This window comes from Pseudophryne corroboree, chromosome 5 (assembly GCF_028390025.1).
Source record: "Pseudophryne corroboree isolate aPseCor3 chromosome 5, aPseCor3.hap2, whole genome shotgun sequence".
Taxonomy (NCBI): domain Eukaryota; kingdom Metazoa; phylum Chordata; class Amphibia; order Anura; family Myobatrachidae; genus Pseudophryne; species Pseudophryne corroboree.
The window spans coordinates 689,100,868-689,119,105 of record NC_086448.1 but is presented as its reverse complement, the minus strand read 5'-3'; the positions used below and the strand labels follow the sequence as shown (position 1 = coordinate 689,119,105).

Here is an 18,238-nt window from a genome sequence, read left to right as displayed (position 1 = left end):
AAGACAAGACAGCCAGTGGTGGCACCCGGGTTGGTGACACATGGTGCAGCCAAGAGCCCCCTGCATGCGCGTTCATGACATATGGCTAGAAAAGGGGCGTGGCCTCACAGATAGTGGGCAGAAGCTGAATGATGGGCCTCATGGGACTACCCCCAGAGACTATGGCTGCACAGCTGGCTCCTTCTCAGTGACAGGAGCCGAGTGCTGCAGTATAATGTCACACTGCAACGCCCGGCTCCCGGTCACTGATGAGGTGTTGGCATTTTGGTGTCATCCCCTGGAAGGATGACACCTGGGTGCCATCCGCACCCTCCTTATGACGCCTCTGCTGACAATGCATTTTAGCATATACACTTTTCCTATATAATTGTAGCTTGAACTTGTACCTGACCAAACCATACAATACAAGAGGTGCAAATTCCTTTCTTTTTAGGCAAGCAGAGTAAATACCGGAAGCTTTTTTTATATACAGTACCCCACAAATGTTGGACAACTTTATTTTTACTTTGCTATTTAGAGCTCAGTTAGAACGCACACCACTCCCAACTCTAAATCTCTGCACATTCTAAGTCTCCCCACCTGCAGCACAACATGGTTTTCTAAGATGCAACTTTGCAATCAAATCTGTATTGCACCCATAATGTTTGAATATATTTTAATCATAAAATGATAAAACCAAACTGCGGATATTGAGCAACATCTGTCTTCGGCCAAAAAAAAATTCCCCCTTGGCTTGCTTAGAGACATATATACAGATCACTGAAGATTCACACTGGAGACCTGTAGAGGGAGGGCAAAGGTGTTATTTCAGATGAATCTCTCTCCATATCCCCTTTATTTCAAATTGTTCTACCAGCTACTGTAGGTCTGGTTTGAAGAGTGGGATGATTTTAAAGCTGCTGAACTATATACACTGTATACTTATTTATGGGAACTGCTGAGTTACAAAACTGTTTGTAAATAGAACAAAGTAACAAAAAAAGGTCCATTGATGGAAAAAACTCTGCTTTCATCTTGCCTCATCTCCCAGGAAACATATTCTGGCTTTATCTTACATCCTGTGCATTGTGCGTATGATATAGAGTGCAAGATCAGACATATATATATATTTATATGTGGTCTTCTTATTCACAGCCATTCACAAGCTCTGAGATGGTGCCATTATTCACTACAGATGAGTCTCCTCCTTTATGTCTCTGTCCTGGTAGTTTTCATGCCGCTTGCAACGCAACGATATCAGGATATACAGGCTCCTCACAAAGAAAATCCCTGCAATGACTGTATAGTAGCTTCCATAGACCAAAAACTGAGGAAAGAAATGGATTATATTACTTGTGTTATTATTTTGCTTTTACAGTTCTTTATAGCAATTATATATATATATTATATTATATAGTATATTATATGTGGATTCATTTGAGGTGTAGTATTTATATTAGAAGCTTTTAAATGCTGTGGTGGCTTTTCAGCTTCAGGTGAAATTATGTGATGTCCTAAAAGCTGCTGAATTTTTTTTTTTTAATTCAGGAGCTGATTTATCAACAAGTTTTAAATCAGCTCCTAAAATGACAGTTTGGCGCTTATTGGTTGGAGCACCATTTATCATATGCAACAAGTTTTAAAACTCATTGATAAATCAGCCCCACAGATGATGGGGGGGTGTAGTAGGGTATGCCAGCGGCCGGGCTCCCGGCGACCAGCATACCACTGGGCAGTATACCGGCGCTGGAATCCCGACCGCCGGCATACCGACAGCTGGGCAAGTGCAAATGAGCCCCTTGCGGGCTCGCTGCGCTTGCCACGCTACCTATTCTCCCTCCAGGGGGGTCGTGGACCACCAAGAGGGAGAAAAAGGTGTCGGTATGCTGCCTGTCGGGATTCCGGCACCGGTATACTGTGCGCCGGGATCCCGACAGCCGGCAAACTGAAAACCACCCAATGATGGGATATGTATAGTTCTTCAACAGCAGAAGAGTCAGTAATTCTGATGTAAAGGAAGGCTATTTCCAAAGCCATTTTACCGGTTATATCATCAAAAAGATTCAGTCTAATTATTTATTTTTGAAGGAAAATATTCATCTACCCAACAAGTATTAGGTTCTGTAATCACTGTCATATCTATAATGGGGGCAGTGTGTGTGGTGTCCAGGAGGCCCGACGCCGCACACACTGCACCCATCTTTTTAATACTCACCACTCCGGAGTCCCGCGCCGACGTCATGGCATTATTAAAACCCCTGTGAACATGGTGCAGCGGACATTTTTACGGAGGTCTGCACATGCGCAGTAGAGAAATCAATGGGAAAATGGCCACGCGCCATTGATCAATAATTGAACCCTCTAGTGCTCAGACTCTACAACGCTCCCAGCAGAAAGGAGAGGGCCCAAACAGAGGAGGCTGGACACGTGCTGCCTCCTCTCTTAAAGCGTCCCTGACTGTAATCCTATAATGTGACATTTCAGTGGGCTATAAAACAGAATAAATTATATTAAGGAATTTAACAGAAATTAAATTATTTTCACAAGCATCTGCATGATTAGTTTGATTCGATCAAGTAATACAGGGAGTTCCAAAAGTCCCTCTGATTGACTTGTGCTATGCAAGTCTCCCCGCAGAGAGTGTGTGCTAAGTAATATGACAACAAATGTTTTTAAAGACTTTATTTAGGTGCAATAAACTGGCTCTGTGATTCCCCACTGGCTTTGTCCTGTCTAGCCTTCCACAACTGCATAGGAGATCTGCAAAGCTCACTGTGGAGGGACTTTTTGAACTCCCTGTACAGTGCAGATGTATTTAACATTTTGATTTCCTCCGGCCAGATTAAGAGAAAAGACATCTGAAGGGCACAGACTTAAACGGGGCATTTCTGTACATTCTAATACACAATTACTGTTCATTTGCTGAATTTAACAGTGTTATATAAAAAGCCCTCTATACAGCATTACTGTTCTTACCTGAGTGACGATGTCCAAGCCTAGTCCTCGATTGTCCACTACAATGATGGTCATTATGGTCTGAAGAACCAGTGCAACAAAGGTGTTCATGCCGAACATCAGAGCGTATCGCTCCATACTTAGGCTGACAGCAATCTGGAAACTATATTCAAAATATTGTTATGTTATACTGGGGTTCCAATGTATAGATCCACAGTGTCTAGATAGACAGTCAGTAGGTCGACATGGATTAGGTCAACAGGTTTAAAAGGTCAACATGGTACATACGTAGACAAGTAAAAGGTAGACAATGCTTAAGTTCGACAGGTTCAAAAGGTCAACATGACATATATATAGTCGACACAATTTTTTTTTTTACTTTGGCTTGATTTACTATCCATGTGAACTGTGATTGGGAATAGTGTATTGCATATTGGGCAGTTGGGCACTGGATTGCCCCGTGGGTAGGGTCGGCCCGATAAGTTTGCCCACGAACCCGCCGTCACATCGTTGGTACACATCATACCGTGTGTGGCCACTGTGTGTGAGTCTATTCCCATGTAGTGGTGTCCACGCATTTCCCAATCCCCCCCAATCTCGCAGATGGTCCTGGTTCCAATACCTGAACACTGGCTTTTGATTAACAGTAGAGTGTGATGCATATAGTAGCATCTGACGCTTTAGTAAAATCTATGGATAATGCACCAGGCCACTGACAATGGGGTCTGATTCATGTTACACATGATACTGTACATATGCCCCACTTACAATGCAGCATAGTTTTGCCCTATTGCTTGATTTTATGCTTTGCTTACAGACATGAACCTGGCCAATGCATGAATGTTTATTATCAATGTTCCAAGGTATCAATATGTCTATTTGGCAAGACATCCACTGCCATATTTGATCATATAGTGTATATACAGTATGTTAAAGCTTGAAGCCCAGTACTTTATGCTAAACTGCAGGAAACACAGAATCTTGTACCATCTCACCTACTGCAATTGTCTTGGTGTTTGCAACTACTAAACTGTGAATAAACAATCTGTAAACATTGTGCAAAAGAAGCCAATTACAGCAGGAAAATGCCTTGTACCATATAAGCAACTTAATTTAACAATAGCCAGGGAAACTTTCTGCTGACAGTGCCCAAACAATGTGCACATGCTGCTCTGTAGTACTTATACAAATATTTACTCTGCATCCTCTTGCTTACACAACGGCTTCATCCTGCCCACAGATCTTTAAAACAATGCAGGTTGTGGATCTACTGAGAAGATTAAATATGGGGAGATAAAGTTTCACTACATGCTAAAGGCACTTTCTACACACAGCACGAAGCATCTGGCACTTGCCAATTTTTTCAGTCTTTTTTGTTGTGTGTGGTGTCAGGTTTTGGTAGGGATTTTGTGGTGTGACCCGTTGGGCATAGTTGCCTACCCTCCCTCATTCTGCAGGAGACTCCCTGAAATAGTAGCAATTTCCCTGACTCCCTGATTAGACCAGCAATCTCCCTGATTACATCTATCCCCAGTATGCAGCTGTTACATTATTGGGGAAATAAAGAAATCAGAGATACATACATTGAAATGGTCTCATTAGTGCCATTTTCCTGCATTGGTTATAAAGCACTATGATTCCTGTGGCTATATGCATTTTAAATAAGGTTTCTCGTGGCCACTTACAGTTTATGGAAACTCTGGTAAAACACAATACACAAACAAATCTTTCAAAATATCAGTGTATTTTCTTCAAGAAGTAGATCTTACTAACTTTGGGGCACATTTACATTTGGATGTAAGATATTATGACACGCCCCTCAGATGTAGCAGTACACGTCCGCACTGATAGGTGTTACTGTCACATCTCCCTGAATTGCTTTTTCAAAAGTAGGTAAGTATGTCTTTGGGGCCATCCTCTCCCCAAGTTTCCTGGGTTCGGGGATGGCCATCCTCTCCCCAAATTTCCTGGTTTGGGGATGTCAAGCAGCTTCCCCTAACATTGGCATAGGAAGATCTGACGATTCCTTTTTATCCACTAAAACGCCTTTTGTGTGTCACCGGAATTGGTGAGAAATGTGCCAAAGTCATAGGCAAACGCATGGGGGGGTTTCCAGTTGCCCAGAAACCCCCCTCCTCTTGACCAGTGGCTCAATTATGACAACAATAGCAACAGTATATAAAACAATTACTATAGATGCCATCACGTCATACAGTTTAATGGAACAGCAGAGCTGCTGCACATGCCCAGTAGTAGCAGCATCTTCTGCCAAGTTTGCTGTGTGTGGATCTGAATCTTCAATCAGTGCACTAGAACAGCGAGTAGCTACCAGGAAGAAGAGAGAGGATCCTTACCACGAGGTGGGAGAATGTGTGCTTAGAAAGTGCAGTACTGGTTCTTTTATGTTTGTGTATTTATTATTTCAATGTTTGATACAGCCTACACTATAGATCATCTATATTGTGTTAAATATTAACTCTAGTGTATAAAAAGACCAATACAGCAAAATCCCACATTTTTGGGTTCCCTACTGAGATAATGACATATATATTATATATTATGTGTATATATAGATATATTATATACAAACAGATATAAAACCACAGCACTCGCTACCCCAGAAGCTGGGTACATGACTGCACTCACCACTCATAGGGTGGGGTGCATGTAGCCCATGACCACATACTTAAATAAATACAAACAGAAAATTTAGCACTCACCATAGCAAGCTCACTTATCCTCACTACATCAATAAACAAATGATGGGGGTTTAGTTAGTGAATTGGCCAATGCACAGAAGCCTGCAAACCGATTGCCAAGGTACCCCACCTTCTTGCAGGTCCTACACTATCACAGAGTCTTAAAACCTGGCAACTGTTTCACACATAATATAACTGCAAATATGCCTCCTTGGTTTAATGTGCACCTGCCAAATACCTTATAGGTACACTAGTCACCTGACACTGGCTGATAAATTACTAAGGAACAGCTGACACAGGTTAAGGATAATTGAGTCTACATAGGGTATTTGGCAGGTGCACATTAAACCAAGTAGGCATAGCCAATTTACTAACTAAACCCCCATCATTTGTTTATTGATGTAGTGAGGATAAGTGTGCTTGCTATGGTGAGTGCTGAATTTTCTGTTTGTAGATATATAGATATATAATATAATATAATATAATATACATATATATGTGTCATTATCTCAGATGCGGAACCAAAAATGTGTGATTTTGAATTTTGGGTAAGGGATACTCAACATTTATTTACATTAATATCCAGGGTCGTTACTAGGTTCTTTTACCACTCTCCCTGACCCGCATTTGCTCCAATTTTCTGCAGAGTAGAGATTGTGGATTGCATTTGGAAACCCCCCTCTAGAAATCCTGCGTTTGCCACTTAAAGTAGCCCAACCCGCATGCGCTACGAAAAGGGACATAGCCTTATGGGAAGGGATATGGCTTTGTGGCACCTCCCCCATTTTCATCACTCCCCATTTTCACATTGCGATTCAATTCTATTCTAGTCATCATGTCCCCATCATTTCCTCATCAATGTGGTAGTGGAACATTATGGGCAATTATTGTGACTTCTGTAGATGTAACTGTAATATTTGTAAATCTGCTACAAATGTCACCTTGTGACTCTAGAACAGAACAACACGATGTCATATAAGACAAGTCCTCCTGCAGGATGGTAAAAGGTACAGTAGCCCATGATATCCCATGATATTTGAAAGCCTCAGCAATGGTTCTGCATAAGGAAGTAGGCCTGCCCACAATGAATTTAGGCATTTTTGGTGCACATTTCCTCCTACACTCGTTGTCAAAAGGTTTAAAAAGAAATGTATATTGCGTGAGTCTATAAGGGCCATACTCACGTGGCGATAGTGATGAGAAGCATATAGGAGGCTTTGAATATCAGATACCCAGCATAACACATCCAGATGTTGAAGCTATAGTCCATAAGAAACAGAGCACCAGCATTGACAGCAGAAAAGATGGCGAGTGCTAGTTCACCAGATAACTCCCAATTCACTTTCACATAGCCAACCGATAAAGAGGAGAGAGCACCTGCAGCAAGATGATAACGTACCTTGTGTTACTGAACAGCCCTACCACCACAAACAGCTATAATAACATAGGAAATAGGTAAGCGGCATCCTGTAACACAGGTAAATAGGCAGCTTATAACATAAGTAAATAGGTAAACTGGTACCTTATAACATGGAGAAATAGGTAATAAGATATGCTATAAAATGAGGACATAGCTAAGATATGTTATAACATGGGCATATACCTGTAGGTAAGATGCTACCTTATATATGGTGAAATCGGGAAGTTGGTACGTTATAACATGGAGATATAGGTAAACTGGTACCTTATATTATGGGGAAAGATGAAAGCTGGATTATTATAACATGGGCACAGAGGTAAAATGGTACCTTATAACATAGGGAAACTGGTATGTTATAAGATGGGCATATAGTTAAGATGGTACCTTATAACATGGGGAAATAGGTAAGCTAATATATTATAACATGGGTATACAGGTAAGTTGGTACCTTATAACATAGAGAAATCAGGTAGCTGGTCTGGTATAACATGGGGAAATAGATAAGATTTTTTGTTATAACATGGAGAAATAGGTTACGCTTGTACTGTATGTTATAACATGCCCATAAAGGTAAGCTGGTACTTTATAACATGGGGAAACAGGTAAACTGGTATGTTATAACATGGGGGGTCATTCCGACCCGTTTGCACGCAGCGGTTCTTCGCTGCAATGCGAACGGGTCGGAACTGCGTCTGCGCAGCGCCCGCATTGCACACACGCGTCATTACCCAGCGACGGAAGTTGCCGGGCAACGACGCCAGGACCGAAGAATGCGATCGCAGGCCCGATCGCAAGAAAATTGACAACGGGAAGGAGGATCAGGGCGTCTACTCACCGTTTCCTGGGCGTGGTAAGACGAACGCAGGCGTGTCCAGGCGTTTGGGAAGCGGATGTCTGACGTCACAGACGGGACCTTCATCGCTAGGTCCGTTGCAATGGATAAGTAGGTGCAGGGTGGGTCTTGTTCTGCACAAAACTTTTTTAGCATAGCAGGGCTGCACAAGCGATCGCAGCCCTGCTATGCTAAAATACACTCCCCCATAGGCAGCGTCAAGTTGATCGCACGAGCAGCAAAAAGTTGCTACGTGCGATCAACTCGGAATGACCACCATGGGGAAATAGGTAAGCTCGTATGTTACAGCATGAGGAAATAGGTAAGATGCTATGTTATAACGTGTATATAGGTAAGCTGGTATATTATAACTAGAGATGTGCAGTTCAGTTCTACATAAATCCGAATTTTGTGGATCCGGATCGGGGAGTTCTTGTTCAAATCTTCCTGCGGTTTGGAATTCGGATTTTAAATTCGAATTTCAGTTTTTGGATTGCAAAAATAACATGATGTTTGCTTCTTTTATCTATTGTTAGCAATGATTATATATTTTTTTCACTATATTAAACCAAGGCAAAATCCAAATCCGAACCAAAACACTTGAGGGTGGTTTTGCCAAAATCAAAACCAAAACACAGTGATGAATTAGAACCAAAACCAAAACACGGGGGTCTGTGCATATCTCTAGTCATAACATAAGGAAGTAGGTAAGCTGGTATGTTATAACATAGGGATATATACGTAAACTAGTACAACATGGGGAAATAGATAAGGTGGCAGTTTACAGACTCCCACATTTCGGCATGTTAGTCATTGGAAAAAATGTACCAACTTCACTGTAAACTGCTACAGTCTACCTCCACCCAAGTTCTTATTATAATACATACCTCCCAACTGTCCCGATTTTCATTTATTTATTTATTTATTAACAGTTTCTTATATAGCGCAGCAAATGCCAATTTTTGTAAGACAGTTCCGTTTTTTTGGGACTGTCCCGCTGTCCCACCAGTGGGCAGAAGAGTCCCGTGGTGGGGTGGCAGTTGGGAGGCTCCTGCACTCGCTGCCCTGCTTAGCAGAGCAGCTGTGAATAGCAGCGGTGAATAGCAGTACGGTAGAGGAGTAGCAGGGACACACACCGGTAGACGAGGACAACCAAGAAGCCAGCTAAAAGGAAGAAAAAGAGGGGGAGGCACGACATCTCTATACTACCAAACCCCAATAAATTTGCCCGACTGGATGAAGATTCAGAGGATGGTAGTGAGGAAATGATGGAGCTGAAGGAGACTCTTCCCTCTAGCAACCGGAGGAGCGGTCCCTTCGGCACAGATGGGACAAAAGAAAGCGAGGTACCTAGTCAGATTGTGGTGGTGAGGGATTCTATTATCAGGAAGACAGATAGGGCAATCTGCTAGCGGGACCGTGATCACCGTACAGTCTGTTGTCTCCTGGGTGCCCGGGTACGGCACATCGCGGACAAGGTAGAAATAATGTTGGGAGGGGCTGGGAAAGACCCGGCGGTCTAGGTGCACGTTGGCACCAACGATAAAGTTAGTGGTAGGTGGGATGTCCTTAATAAAGATTATAGGGACCTAGGCCAGAAACTAAAGGCAAGGACATCTAAGGTAATATTCTCCAAAATATTACCCGTGCCACGCGCTAGCCCAGGGAGGCAGAGGGATATTAGGGAGGTAAATGTGCGGCTTAGAGACTGGTGTAGGAAAGAGGGGTTTGTGTCTTCGAACACTGGGCGGACTACTCAGTCAGGTGACACGATGGATTGCACCTGAATGAGTAGGAGGAAGCAGTACTGGGGGGAAGGATGGTTAGAAGGTTAGAGGAGTTTTTAAACTAGGTGCATGGGGGGGAGGGTTTAGCTACAAACTACAGGTCATGCAGTGAGAATAGTGGGGATGGGGGTGGAGAAGGGGGGAGGGACAGAGCAGCCGGCAAGGGCAACGGTATTAACATGGGTACTAACAAGGGTATTACAAAAGGTATTGACAAAACACTAACTAACGACGATTATGGGTCATCATTACTGAATGTAGAAAATTATGTCCCTAGCACTAGAGGAAATACTTATCTTAAACGTATGTATGTAAACGCTAGAAGCCTTAAAGGTAAAAAGGGGGAACTAGAAGTCCTTGCAGCAAGCAAACAGTATGATATTATAGGCATTACTGAAACTTGGTGAGACGAATCTCATGATTGGACAGTCAATCTAGAGGGTTATATGCTGTTCAAGAGAGACAGATTAAATAAACGGGGTGGAGGGGTATGTCTTTATGTAATGCTGTTTTTAAAACCTGATATATGGGAAGATATTCACGAGGGGACTGTAAATACTGTTGAGACGTTATGGTTAGAAATTGCATGCGGGGGAAAGGGAACAAAAAAGATAGTATTGGGGCTATGCTACAAGCCGCCTGGTATCAATGTGTCTGATGAGGAAATGTTACTGAAGCAAATTGTAAAAGCAGGAGGAGTAGGAGACGTAATAATGATGAGAGATTTTAACTATCTGGAGATAAATTGGACAAACGATTCATGTGATACTGCTAAGGGTAATATGTTTTTAAACACACTAAATTATAACTACTTACTTCAACTAGGTACAATGCAATATTAGACCTGGTATTAAATAACAATGGGAAATAATATCAAATATTATAGCAGGGGAGCCCATGGGGTACAGCGACCACAATATGGTCACATTCAATATCAGTTTTCATAAGCAGTCATATATTGTCTCAACTAGGACTCTAGACTTTAGCAAAGCTAACATTGACATGATGAGGGAAGCTTTAAGGGATATTGAATGGGATATTTTGTTTTAAGGAAAAATACTACGGAGAAATGGGAGGTATTAAAATCACTGCTTGTTAATAATACTCGCAAATTTATTCACATGGGCAGCAAAACAAAGGACTAAAAATTCCAAACCAATGTGGCTTAACAAATAGATTAAGGAACTAATGGGCAAAAAAGTCGAGCATTCAAAAAATACAAATTAGATGGGAATGCAGAGTCATTCCAGCACTATAAGGATTGTAACAAAATATGCAAAAAAGAAATAAGAGCGGCTAAAGTAGAAACTGAAAAGCTAGTAGCAAAGGAAAGCAAGTCAAACCTCCAACATTTTTTTAAATATATCAACAGCAAAAGATTAAAGAAGGAGAGTATAGTCCCTTTAAAGGACAAGCTGGGAGTCTTAATCAAAAACGATAATGACATAAGGGACAAATTAAATGAGTTTTTCTCATCAGTCTTCACAAGAGAGGACCAGATGCAGGGATTAACACACAATCTCAACAAAGATAATGTCCCACTGCTAAGTGCTTATTTAAGTGAGGAGGTAGTCTGTGACTGATTAAAAAAATTAAGATTAATAAGTCAACCTGGTCCCGACAGAATTCACCGAAGGGTTCTCATGGAGCTTCACTCTATTTTTGATCTTCAATGACTCACTTACATCAGGCATGGTTCCCAAAGACTGGCATATGGTGGAAGTAGTGCCGATATTCAAAAAGGGAAGTAAAGCTGAACTGGGTATTTATAGACCAGTTAGTCTTACATCTATAGTGGGGAAAGTACTGGAAGGTATTCTAAGGGATAGTATACAGAAGTTCCTTGAAGCCAATAAGGTTAGTAATAGGAACCAACATGGATTTGTGAAGGATAGATCATGTCAAACAAACTTACTAGACTTTTATGAAACAGTTAGTGCGAACCTTGATCAGGATAAGGAGGTGGATGTGATCTTTTTAGACTTTGCTAAAGCTTTCGATATAGTACCGCACATGAGACTTATCTATAAGTTACAAGAAATTGGTTAGATAATAGGGAGCAGCATCATTGTGGTAAATGGAACTCTTTCAAATTGGACTGAAGTACTAAGTGGTGTGCCACAAGGGTCTGTACTTGGACCACTATTAACGATCTAGCAGTAGATCTAAAGAGCATGGTGTCAATTTTTGCAGACAATACCAAATTGTGTAAGGTTATAAATTTGGTGGGGGATGCTGAGTCTCATCAGAACGACTTAGTTAAGGAAGCATGGGCAGCAAAATGGAGAATGAGCTTCAATACAGATACTGTAAGTGTAAGGTAATGTACTTTGGTAGCAAGAGCAAAAATAAAACCTACAAAATAAATGGGGTAAAATTAGGGGATTCTGTACTGGAAAAAGACTTAGGTGTTCACATAGATAGCAACCTAAGCAGCAGTACCCAAAGTAGGATTGCAGCAAAGAAGGCTAACAAGGTATTAGCATGTATAAAGCGGGGAATTGATGCAAGGGATAAGAGTGTTATACTCCCATTATATAAATCCCTAGTGAGGCAACATCTTGAATACTGTGCACAATTTTGGGCCACCATACTACAAAAAGGCTATCCCGGAACTAGAAAAGGTTCAGAGGCGAGCAATCAAACTAATTAGGGGGATAGAGACGCTGGAATATGAGGAAAGGCTTGCAAGGCTAGGCATGTTCACACTGGAAAAGAGGGAATATGATCAACATTTACAAATATATAAGGGGACAATACACAGAGCTTGCGGGGATCTGTTTTTGGTATTATCAACACAGGGGACACGTGGACACCCGCTTAGGTTAGAGGAGATTTCGCACACAGAGGTGAAAAGGTTTTTTCACAGTAAGGACAATACGTATTTGGAGCTCCCTGCCTGAGAGAGTAGTAATGGCGGACTCAGTCAACACTTTTAAGAATGGGCTAGATAAATTCCTAATGGATAAGGATATACAGGGTAATGGTGTGTAGTCACGCACTATAGTTATTAAAAATGAGAAATAAGGAACAAACACAACGGCCGACATGAGCAATGGATAAAATTAGTCCTAAAAATAATACAGCGTAGGAGACCACATATAGGTTGAACTTGATGGACAAATTGTCTTTTTCAACCTCAGAAACTATGTTACTATATTACAGTTATGCACCACTTTTAATTTCTGTCACTGCTGTGTGGCAAAGTTTCTTAGATGTGCTATAAACTGACAATGTGTTTGTTGCGCTGCTCTGTTGCTTAGTAACCAGCCAGCTCGCTGCAGCCTTTGGCCTAAAGCGGATGAAAACACTATTGTGAGCTGTGAGGTGGTCAAAATTGAGCAGAAATGAGTGAAAATGAATGTTATTTTGGTTAATAATACTCTAGAAGCAAAAAAGGGCCAGATTATGTGATTTTAGGTTTTTTGGTCAGTTTTTTAAAAAAATCCTAAACCAGTCATGGCCGAAATCCAAAACAAAATCCAAAACCAAAAGACAAATTAGGACCAAAACCAGCAAAAATAGTCCAGTGTACATCTCTAGTCTTTATACAAGCCACCATACTACAGTACTGCATGCTTATCACACCAAATAATTGGTTTCAGAAGAACTTCAAAGCAGCCAATGGGAAGTAGAGATGTGCACTTGAAATTTTTCGGGTTTTGTGTTTTGGTTTTGGGTTCGGTTCCGCGGCCGTGTTTTGGGTTCGACCGCGTTTTGGCAAAACCTCACCGAATTTTTTTTGTCAGATTCGGGTGTGTTTTGGATTCGGGTGTTTTTTTCAAAAAACACTAAAAAACAGCTTAAATCATAGAATTTGGGGGTCATTTTGATCCCAAAGTATTATTAACCTCAAAAAACATAATTTCCACTCATTTTCAGTCTATTCTGAATACCTCACACCTCACAATATTATTTTTAGTCCTAAAATTTGCACCGAGGTCGCTGGATGACTAAGCAAAGCGACCCTAGTGGCCGACACAAACACCGGGCCCATCTAGGAGTGGCACTGCAGTGTCACGCAGGATGGCCCTTCCAAAAAACACTCCCCAAACAGCACATGACGCAAAGAAAAAAAGAGGCGCAATGAGGTAGCTGTGTGAGTAAGATAAGCGACCCTAGTGGCCGACACAAACACCGGGCCCATCTAGGAGTGGCACTGCAGTGTCACGCAGGATGGCCCTTCCAAAAAACACTCCCCAAACAGCACATGACGCAAAGAAAAAAAGAGGCGCAATGAGGTAGCTGTGTGAGTAAGCTAAGCGACTCTAGTGGCCGACACAAACACCTGGCCCATCTAGGAGTGGCACTGCAGTGTCACGCAGGATGGCCCTTCCAAAAAACACTCCCCAAACAGCACATGACGCAAAGAAAAAAAGAGGCGCAATGAGGTAGCTGTGTGAGTAAGATAAGCGACCCTAGTGGCCGACACAAACACCGGGCCCATCTAGGAGTGGCACTGCAGTGTCACGCAGGATGGCCCTTCCAAAAAACACTCCCCAAACAGCACATGACGCAAAGAAAAAAAGAGGCGCAATGAGGTAGCTGTGTGAGTAAGATAAGCGACCCTAGTGTCCGACACAAACACCGGGCCCATCTAGGAGTGGCACTGCAGTGTCACGCAGGATGGCCCTTCCAAAAAACACTCCCCAAACAGCACATGATGCAAAGAAAAAAAGAGGCGCAATGAGGTAGCTGTGTGAGTAAGATAAGCGACCCTAGTGGCCGACACAAACACCTGGCCCATCTAGGAGTGGCACTGCAGTGTCACGCAGGATGGCCCTTCCAAAAAACACTCCCCAAACAGCACATGACGCAAAGAAAAAAAGAGGCGCAATGAGGTAGCTGTGTGAGTAAGATAAGCGACCCTAGTGGCCGACACAAACACCGTGCCCATCTAGGAGTGGCACTGCAGTGTCACGCAGGATGGCCCTTCCAAAAAACACTCCCCAAACAGCACATGACGCAAAGAAAAAAAGAGGCGCAATGAGGTAGCTGTGTGAGTAAGATAAGCGACCCTAGTGGTTGACACAAACACCTGGCCCATCTAGGAGTGGCACTGCAGTGTCACGCAGGATGGCCCTTCCAAAAAACACTCCCCAAACAGCACATGACGCAAAGAAAAATTAAAGAAAAGAGAGGTGCAAGATGGAATTGTCCTTGGGCCCTCCCACCCACCCTTATGTTGTATAAACAGGACATGCACACTTTAACCAACCCATCATTTCAGTGACAGGGTCTGCCACACGACTGTGACTGAAATGACGGGTTGGTTTGTACCCCCACCAAAAAAGAAGCAATTAATCTCTCCTTGCACAAACTGGCTCTACAGAGGCAAGATGTCCACCTCATCATCATCCTCCGATATATCACCGTGTACATCCCCCTCCTCACAGATTATCAATTCGTCCCCACTGGAATCCACCATCTCAGCTCCCTGTGTACTTTGTGGAGGCAATTGCTGCTGGTCAATGTCTCCACGGAGGAATTGATTATAATTCATTTTAATGAACATCATCTTCTCTACATTTTCTGGAAGTAACCTCGTACGCCGATTGCTGACAAGGTGAGCGGCGGCACTAAACACTCTTTCGGAGTACACACTTGTGGGAGGGCAACTTAGGTAGAATAAAGCCAGTTTGTGCAAGGGCCTCCAAATTGCCTCTTTTTCCTGCCAGTATAAGTACGGACTGTGTGACGTGCCTACTTGGATGCGGTCACTCATATAATCCTCCACCATTCTTTCAATGGGGAGACAATCATATGCAGTGACAGTAGACGACATGTCCGTAATCGTTGACAGGTCCTTCAGTCCGGACCAGATGTCAGCATCAGCAGTCGCTCCAGACTGCCCTGCATCACCGCCAGCGGGTGGGCTCGGAATTCTGAGCCTTTTCCTCGCACCCCCAGTTGCGGGAGAATGTGAAGGAGGAGATGTTGACAGGTCGCGTTCTGCTTGACTTGACAATTTTCTCACCAGCAGGTCTTTGAACCCCAGCAGACTTGTGTCTGCCGGAAAGAGAGATCCAAGGTAGGTTTTAAATCTAGGATCGAGCACGGTGGCCAAAATGTAGTGCTCTGATTTCAACAGATTGACCACCCGTGAATCCTTGTTAAGCGAATTAAGGGCTCCATCCACAAGTCCCACATGCCTAGCGGAATCGCTCCGTGTTAGCTCCTCCTTCAATGTCTCCAGCTTCTTCTGCAAAAGCCTGATGAGGGGAATGACCTGACTCAGGCTGGCAGTGTCTGAACTGACTTCACGTGTGGCAAGTTCAAAGGGCAGCAGAACCTTGCACAACGTTGAAATCATTCTCCACTGCGCTTGAGACAGGTGCATTCCACCTCCTATATCGTGCTGAATTGTATAGGCTTGAATGGCCTTTTGCTGCTCCTCCAACCTCTGAAGCATATTGTTATGCACTCCAGTGTCTGCAGGAATGTACTGGTGTTTGAACTGTTATGCAAAACAAATGGACTCACAGACAAACTGGGGAATATGACATAACGTACACAGAAGGTGATAGGGTAACAAAATACACACACAGTGAACAGAGAAGCCCAGAGGCTAAGGAACTGGGTATCTCCCTTGTATTAGAACTGCTCAGATGTAAAAAGCAAGATGTTGTGTTTTAATACGTAGAGAACCCGAAATGCTGTTGCTAAGGGCAACAGCAAAACCCTAAAGGGTTACCAACGGGTGTGGCAGTAAACTCCTTGGTCAGAGATGGAATGATAGACACAAGGAGAGCCTCCACAATCCTGATTCTCACTTGCAGTGCACAGGTTTAAGCTTACTGCCACTAAACTGACCCCTGACACCTAGCACAGTGAGACAGGATTAGACAGGCAAGTGTTAGAATACAGCCGCAAACTTGCTAAGTTCACAGAGTAATAACAGAACCCCAGCAAGCTAAACGACTGACTCCAGTCTTACTGCTAGGTCTGGATTGGCAGAGTGTAATACCAAATCCCCAGGCCTATTTGCAGTAAGCAACAAACAAATACAAAGCTACACAGTACTGGCTAACTTTCATGAACTGACTAACCAACAGAGATTCAGCAGCATCTGCTTACCCTGAAAAGAGGCCTTATAAAGCAGGTGCTGTCCACGCCCCACTCAGACCTCACAGACTGTGAGCACAAAAACCAGCACCGGATCCCCTGCCGTGCACAGAGCCTATAACCACTGCACAGCAAAAGACCCGAACCGGAGTATCAGCTGCGCTCAGGTTACTCCACTAGCACTTGTCTCCCGGTTGCCATGACGACGTGGCAGCACAGGGCAGGAGACCCTAACAGTACCCCCCCTCTGACGAGGGGTCAAAGAACCCCTACCACCGGGTTTATCGGGGAACTGCGAGAAGAAAGAGCGTATCAGTCTGGGGGCATGAAGATCACAACTGCGCACCCACGACCGCTCCTCCGGGCCATACCCCTTCCAGTGCACCAAAAATGACAGCCGACCCCGAACCACCTTGGAGTCAAGAATCCTTTCAACAACAAACTCCCTCTGGCCACGTATCAGAAGAGGGGAAGGTCTTCCACTGGAAGAAGGATTACTAATCGCCCGTTTTAAAAGGGAACAATGAAATGTTTTATTGATACCCAAAGAACGGGGCAGATCTAACTGAAATGCCACCGGATTGATAACCCTGGTGATCTTATAAGGGCCGATGAACCGGGGCCCTAACTTATGAGATGGCTGTCTCAACTTCAAATTCTTGGTAGACAACCAGACGAAGTCTCCTAATTTGAAGCTGCAGGGTCTTTTCCGCTTATCAAAAACCCTTTTGGTCACTAATGACACAGACACAAGGGCTTTCTTCACTTTCCGCCAAATACCTCTAAGGACCGAAACCACAGAGGAACCACCAGGCGTGGAGTCCAGGGGGTCAAAAGAATTGGCCTTAGGATGATGCCCATACACACAAAGGAAGGGAGAGATCCCTGTAGCAGAGTGAGCCGCGTTGTTATAGGCAAACTCCGCCATGGACAGATGAGCAACCCAGTCAGTCTGACACTTGGAGACATAACACCTGAGGAACTGCTCCAAGGACTGGTTCACCCTTTCAGTCTGCCCATTAGACTGCGGATGGTAGCCTGACGACAAGCTGACAGAAATCTGGAGATCGGAACAAAATGCCCTCCAAAATTTGGCCACAAACTGGGATCCGCGGTCAGAGACCACATCAAGTGGCAACCCGTGGAGACGCACAACATGCAGCATAAATAATTCAGACAGGCGTCTGGCTGATGGCAGCCCAACCAGTGGAACGAAGTGCGCCATCTTCGAAAACCTGTCAACGGCAACCCAGATGGCTGTCATCCCCGAGGATTTGGGCAAGTCCACCACAAAATCCATTGAAATGTGGGTCCATGGCTTAGATGGGATAGAGAGTGGATGTAATGGGCCAACAGGAACCCCTCTAGGAGTCTTATTTCGGGCACAGATGTCACATGCCCGAACCCACTGATCCACATCCTTAGCCACCGAGGGCCACCACACCGCCCTAGATAGCAACTCCCGAGTTCTGGCAATACCCGGGTGACCTGCCGACTTCTT

General features: G+C 43.6%; 1 protein-coding gene across 2 annotated transcripts in view; it reads right to left on the bottom strand.

The window, feature by feature from the left end:
- Nucleotides 1-464: 464 nt before the first annotated feature.
- The window catches only part of SLC19A3 (solute carrier family 19 member 3), a 36,281-nt gene continuing 18,507 nt past the window's right edge, over nt 465-18,238 (bottom strand). For both annotated transcript variants that reach the window (XM_063923791.1, XM_063923792.1), the window contains exons 3-5: nt 6,818-7,010; nt 2,956-3,097; nt 465-1,306 (exon numbers count right to left, since the gene is read on the bottom strand). In XM_063923791.1, the coding sequence (XP_063779861.1) occupies nt 1,169-1,306; nt 2,956-3,097; nt 6,818-7,010 (473 nt within the window). In that variant the 3' untranslated portion in view covers nt 465-1,168. The remainder of the gene's footprint in view (nt 1,307-2,955; nt 3,098-6,817; nt 7,011-18,238) is intronic.